The 6,803-nt window shown below is 50.8% G+C and overlaps 1 protein-coding gene across 1 annotated transcript in view; it reads left to right on the forward strand.

Moving 5' to 3' along the window:
• FAH (fumarylacetoacetate hydrolase) overlaps window positions 1–6,803 on the forward strand; it is a 34,953-nt gene that overhangs the window by 22,253 nt on the left and 5,897 nt on the right. The window contains exons 11-13 of the mRNA XM_008068507.1: window positions 803–849; window positions 3,623–3,724; window positions 4,512–4,629. Coding sequence (XP_008066698.1) covers window positions 803–849; window positions 3,623–3,724; window positions 4,512–4,629 — 267 coding nt within the window. The remainder of the gene's footprint in view (window positions 1–802; window positions 850–3,622; window positions 3,725–4,511; window positions 4,630–6,803) is intronic.

Raw genomic sequence — 6,803 nt, forward strand, 5'->3', positions numbered from 1 at the left:
CTGCCTGTTTAGAGGTGAACACGTCCAGAAGAGGGTGCTATGGTGAAGGGAGATATTATCCAGAAAGTACAGGGTCCACAGAACCTTTGCAGTTCTGATGTTCTAAGTTGGGATCTGGATGAAAGAGTCTGGGGAGCGGCAGGCTTGGGGGACCCAGGCCTTACTGGGGCTGAGGGGCACACCTGCCCTGTGCCACCCCCAGGGGAAGTCAGGACCAAGGGAGGAAGTGTTGGGAGCCAGCCTTTGGGGCATGGGAGAGCAGAAGAGCAGCAGAAGAGCAGCCTGGTGCCTGTGTCAAGTAGGTATTGAGAAAATACCATTCCAGTAAATTGTGATGCAGCATACTGCCCACTATTGGAGGAGCCTGGCAGAGGACAGATGGCCCCAGCTATCCAGAGGGCTCCTGAGGGGACAGCAGGAAAAAACCACAAGAAGCTTCCAAACATACACTATCTCCAGTTGATTCATGGCTGCCAGGGGCACTGTGGTAAGAAGGATTCTGAGGCTACATCTGGACTCAGAGGAAACGTGTGCCGTGTTTCAGAGGAAACACGTTGTCTTCCATGGTTGTGGGAAGAGAAAGTGGTGGCTTGTGTGCCTGTACTTGCCACCCCTGGACTAGGGCATCTCTGTGGAAGTGTACCAGCTCTGATATCCTATGAGCTCACTGTCTCACAGACTCTAAGTGAAGTCATATTGGACAACGGAAAGGTTAGGTCACAGAACAATTTTTAAAAATAATTTTCCTCCATGATTCATGGAATTAAGTTTTCATCAATGTTACTTATCTTCTTTCTGACAGGAGAAGGAATGAGCCAGGCCGCTACCATATGCAGGTCCAACTTTAAGGTAAGCTTTGAGGCTGGTCAGATGGCTTCTCGGAAGCGAGGGGAGTGCGGGGGAGGGAGATCTTTCCTCCTGGTGGGAGCAGGAGAACAGCATCCGTTCTTGGATAGGATGATGGATCAGCCTGAGGGCCTGGAGCCACCAGAGTCCTGTGCCTTTTTAGAAGTGGTTGTGAGGTCATGAAGTTTCCTCGAGATTCAAGCTGCATAGATGTGACCAGTGATTTTCCTGGGTACAATAGGTGTTCCTTTAAGGGTCTGGTTCCTGGTTCTCCAGTCCTGCTAGGGACTGTATTGATGAGCATGACCATTTTTTTTTAATGTGGACTTAGAATATTTCATAAACACTGGCTGTCATTGAGGGAACTTTTAATTGGTGCATTACATGCATAGATAAAAATGCAAACACTGTGAGAGTACAGCTTGAGGGATTTTTGCAAAATGAACAGCCCTATGCAGCTGGTAACCAGGTCAGAGATGGGACATTTCTGGTGCTTCAGCAGCACTGGGACCCTCCCTGTCGCCTCATCTGTCCCCCTGGCCAGGATCACCTTTCTTTCTCCTGACTTCCATGACCATATATTACTCTTGTCTGTTTATCCTTTTTTTTTTTTTTTTTTTTGAGTTAAGGACTTGCTCTGTCACTCAGGCTTGGGTGCAGTGGTATGATCTCAGGTCACCACAGCCTCTAATTCCTGGGCTCAAGCAGTCCTCCTGCCTCAGCCTCCCAAGTAGCTGGGACTACAGGTGCACACCCACCATGCCCAGCTAATTTTTTTTTTATTTATTGTAGTGATGAGGTCTCACCATGCTGCCTAGTCTGGTCTTGAACTCCTGGGCTTAAACAGTCCTCTCTCCTCAGCCTCCCAAAGTGCTGGGACTATGGGAGTGAGTCATTGTACCTGGCCCTGTTTTTCAGTTTTGTAAAAATAGAATCATACAGCTTATATTCTTCTCTACCTGGCTTCTTTGTTTTTGCATTCTATTTGTGAGATTTGACCCTATTGCCATTTGTAGTGATAACCCATTTTTCTCACGGCTGAAGTGGTCCACTGTACAAAAATCCACAATTGAATAATCCATTCTACTATTGACAAATGTTTGGTCATTTCCACTTTTTGGCTATCATAGAGTTACTGTGAACATTTCAGTATACATCTTTGTTAAATATTTTTTTGAGTTGGGGTCTCACTCTGTTGCCCAGGTTGGAGTGCAGTGGCACTGTCACAGCTCACTACAACCTTTATCTCCTGGGCTCAGGTGATCCTTCTGCGTCAGCCTCCCTAGTAGCTGGGTCTCCAGAAGCACTCCACTGTGCCTGGCTAATTTTTTTTGATATTTTTGTAGAGAAGAGGTCTTACTATGTTGCTTAGGCTGGTCTCAAACTCCTGGGCTCAAGCAATCCTCTTGCCTTGACCTCTCAAAGTGCTGGGATTACAGGTGTGAGCCACCATGCCCAACCCAGTACACATCTTTTTGTCAACATATGTGTATATCCAGGAATAGCATTGCTGGGTCATAGAGTATATCTAGACTCAGCCAACAGTTTTCCAAAGTGGTTGTACCAATTGATACTCCCGCCAGCTGCATGTGAGCATCTTTCAGGCTTTGTGTCCTTGTCAGCCACGGTGGTATTTGCCTTTTCTTCTCAGCCATTCTGGAGAGTGATTTTCATTTATATCTCCCTCATGATGGACAGAGTGAGGCACGTCAGTTGTATGTTATTATTCATGTGTTTATTGGTCATTTGAATGTACTTTGGGCCTTGGATTCCAACGTCCTCTCGTCTCCCTTCTAATTTAACATTCCTCGGAGCTCCTTAGGTTAGGAAGAAGAAAGAAGGGAGTCCCCTGGTGGGGTTTGTGGTGAGAATCCCTCTTTCAGGTCCCCTGGGCCTAGACATGTAGCTGTAGGAGTGGCAGATCTAAGAAGCTGTGGCCCTGGATGGGTGCTGGCCAGCGTTGCCTCTGAGCATCTCAGTAGGCATCTGGTGCCCTGGCTCCTTCTGCCCACAGCGTGACCTCCCATGGCACTCCCTCGTTCCTCAGCCTGCTCTGATGCCACATTTGAATTATTCGGTTCTATGCCCAAAGTCCATTCCAAGGCCTGGGTGGGAGAATGGGAGCGAGGTCTTTGTGCATGAGAAGCCTCTGCGGTGGCAAGGACCCCATTGCGGATGGTGCAGGACACAGGGCAGCATGGAATCACATGCAGATGGGTATGCTGTAGCTGAGGGACTGAGCAGCGTGGCTGCCTCTCAGGAGAAGGGCTTCTGGGAGAAGGAATCAGGGAGGGCCTGGGTCGTGGAGGAGCTGAGGGGGGAGCTCACCAAGGTGATGGGAGAGCTGGGGAGGCAGCTCTTCAGGAGGATGGCATGTGGTCGTGGAGTAACTGGGGTTGTGAAGGAGCTGGGGGGGAACTTGCAAAGGAGATGGAAGAGTTTGGGGGAAGCTTATAGAGGAGATGGGAGAGCTCTCCAGAAGGATGGCGTGTGGCCGGGGAGGGCGTGGGTCATGGAGGAGCAGAGAGGGGGAGTTTGTGAAGAAGGGGAAGCCGGGGTGGGGGGTAGTTCATGGAGGAGATGAGAGAGCTGGGGGAGGCAGCTTTCCAGGAGGATGGCGTGTCTTTGCTAAAGGGACCAGTGAGAGCTGTCCAGGGGAGGCTGGGGGCAAGGAGGTCAAGGGAGGCTGTTGTGAGCAGGGCAGCTGTGCCCAGCTGCCTCAGGGAGGCTGGGAGAAGCCCACACCACCCGCTGTCCGCCTATGTGTCCCTCACAGTACATGTACTGGACGATGCTGCAGCAGCTCACTCACCACTCTGTCAATGGCTGTAACCTGCGCCCGGGGGACCTCTTGGCTTCTGGAACCATCAGTGGGCCAGTGAGTATCAGACTGCATGGAAGACTCCCATCGAGAGCATCTCTTCTCTCCACCCACCCCTTAGGGCCCTTGGCTGACCCTTGAGGAGGGATTTGAAGCCCGAGTGATTATATCTTATAACTCTGTCTCCCTCCCAGCCGCATCCATCTTTAGCTGCAGGAAGGGCCTCTCTTGTGACTTCAAACCTAAAGAGACTGGGGGGGGGAGAGGGGGTAAGAGCCTGGGTTCTGACCTCCATAGGGGAGATGACAGGCAGGGAAGAGTCAGGAAACAGTGATAGTGTCTTGGTTGTTCCTGTCTCACATGGCAGCCTCCTAGAGTGAGGTGGCCACGTTGCTGTGCCCCTTCCCACCCTCCCCTGTGCCCCTGTAAACCCAGGGCAGAGTTGCATAACCTTCAGAGATGTCCTTGGGCTGGTGCATGTGTTAGTCACTCCCTGAAAGGTTCTGACCACACTCTTTCCTTCAAGGATCCACTTCTTCCCAAGGGGAGGGCGTTAAGCATAACAAGTCTGGGCAGGCTTGGCCTCCAGGGTGGAGAGGGAGCATTGCGGGAGGGGAAGGGAGTCATTGAGTCCTGAAGAAGTGTAGTCCTCAGTGGAAAGTCTGCTGTGTCCATTGGAGGAAGGGGCAGAGCACCATCTCCAGGGCATCCCTGTGGGGGCCCTACCAAGGTGGGAGAACACAAGGTCCCTTGCTCCCACTCGGGGCCCCCAGGTCTTGCTAAGCACTGTCTACATTGGGGCTGACACATCCCCGTGACAGTCTTCCCCTCTCCTGTGATGCAGAACCCAGAAAGCTTCGGCTCCATGCTGGAGCTGTCGTGGAGGGGCACGAAGCCCATCGAGCTGGGCAACGGGCAGACCAGGACGTTTCTGCTGGACGGAGATGAAGTCATCATCACAGGTGAGCGCTGCCAGGCCCCATGAGCGCAGCTTCTTCCTGGTCTGCAGGGCGCTGCTCGAGCCACAGGGTGCTCCCACCTGGCCCCAGAGCCATCTATCCTGCAGCCATCTGTCCTAACCTCCTGACTCTGCACTCCCAAAGCCGGTATCTGTGTGTTCGGTCCTGCCCTGCAACCTTGGCTGCCAGGGATTTCAAGTATAAGTCTCGATGGGCCGGAAAGACCCGAGAAATTCCACTTGGTCTCCCTTCTCCGTAAGCAAAGTGATAAAACAACAGCAGGTTCCTCGTTATCTAGACTTGGCGGCAAAGCCCCAATGTGGAGACTCTGTGACCTGCGACTGGGTTCAGGGAAGGTGTCGCTGAGTTGGTGATGGAGACTTCTCAGCAGCCTATTCAAGGAGGCAATGGTGCCTCTTAAATCTTTGGGAGAGGTCATCCTGCCTACCACATTGTATTTATTTATTTATTTATTTATTTATTTATTTGAGCTGGGATCTCACTCTTTTGCCCAGGCTGGAGTGCAGTGGCATGGTCATGGCTCACGCAGCCTCAACCTCCTGGGCTCAGGTGATCCTCCTGCCTTACCCTTCAGAGTAGCAGGGACTAGAGGCAGGTGACACCATGCCCAGCTACATTTTTGATTTTTTTGTAGAGATGAGGTCTTGCTATGTTGCCCAGGCTGGTCTTGAACTCCTAGGCTCAAGGGATTCTTTTACCTCAGCCTCCCAAAGTGCCAGGGTTGTAGGCCTGAGCCACTGCTCCTGGCCCCATGTTCTATTAATTGAGAGGAAGGGCACCACAATGCTTGGCCACACTCCTTAGAGTCAGAAAGGCTGACTTTGAGAGCCAGACTCCCAGAACCACCCTCACCAAGTGTATGACCTTCATTAAGTTATATAACCTTTCTGAGACTCAGTTTCCTCATCTTTATTTTATTGTATTTTATTTTAGAGACAGGGCAGATTTAGTGGCACCATCATAGCTCGCTGCAGCCTCCAACTTCTGGGTTAAAGTGGTCCTCCTGACTCAGCCTCCCAAGTAGCTGGGCTTACAGGCTTGTGCCACTGAGCCCAGCTATTTTAAAATTTTTTTTGTAGAGATGGAGTCTCACTATGTTGCCCAGTCTGGTCTTGAATTCCTGGGTGCTGGGATTATAGGTGTGAGCCACCACACCCAGCCTCCTCATCTTTAAAATGAAATCAATACAATAACCTCACAGCGTAGTTGTAAGGATTAAATAAACCTGTTTATTCCCTTGGTAGACATTTATTGAGTACCAACTATGAGTTCTATCCTGGGGATCCAGTGGTGAAAAGACAAACAAAGCTCCTGCTCTTCTGGGCTTACATTCTGGTGCCATTCTGCAGATGAGAAAGTGGAGGCATAGTGGGGGTTAGCAGCTTGCCCAGGATCTCACAGCCAGTGAATAATGAAATCTGGTTTTTCCTTTCAGGTAGCTAATCTGCAGAATCCCCCACCTTTTTTTGTCGAGGTCTTACTCTGTCATCCAGGCTGGAGTACAGTGGTGTGAACACTGCTACCGCAGCCTTGACCTCCTGGGCTCAGGCGATCTTTCTACCTGAGCCTCATGAGTAGCTGGAACTACAGGCACACACCACCAGCCCTGCTAATTTTTTGATTTTTTTTTTTTTTTGTAGAGATGAGGTCTTGCCAAATTACCCAGACTGGTCTCGAACCCCTGGACTCAGGCAGTCCTCTCACCTGTGCCTCCCAAAGTGCTGGGGTCACAGGCGTAAGCCATCATGCCCAGATAGGACCCCAATTCTTAACACCTTTGCTAGCATCTAAAGTGCCTGCCGGAGTTTGTTACCTTGCGAACACTTACAAATGGTGATGATCTTCCTTGTCATCTTTATTGTCATTGCTGATTTTTCCAGAGCTGGTGTTGGAAGGTCCAGCATCTGACCTCTTCTAACTGGGGTCTCTCTATGAAGTATACGGGTGCCTGCTTGCCCTATCACCCCTGGGTGAGGGGTGTCCTGCTTCCATACTTACACTCCACATGCGCTCTCCAGCCACCGACTGCATGATTCCCTTAGGGTGCCTTAAGTTACCCCTTGTACTTGACTCTGTCTTGGCTCTGCTGACAACATATGGGCTGGAGCCTTAGCACCCATGCCATCAGCGCAGTCACTGAGCATTCTTTTTTTTTT

This window comes from Carlito syrichta, unplaced genomic scaffold (assembly GCF_000164805.1).
Source record: "Carlito syrichta isolate Samal-C Ts95f unplaced genomic scaffold, Tarsius_syrichta-2.0.1 Scaffold311120, whole genome shotgun sequence".
Classification (NCBI taxonomy): domain Eukaryota; kingdom Metazoa; phylum Chordata; class Mammalia; order Primates; family Tarsiidae; genus Carlito; species Carlito syrichta.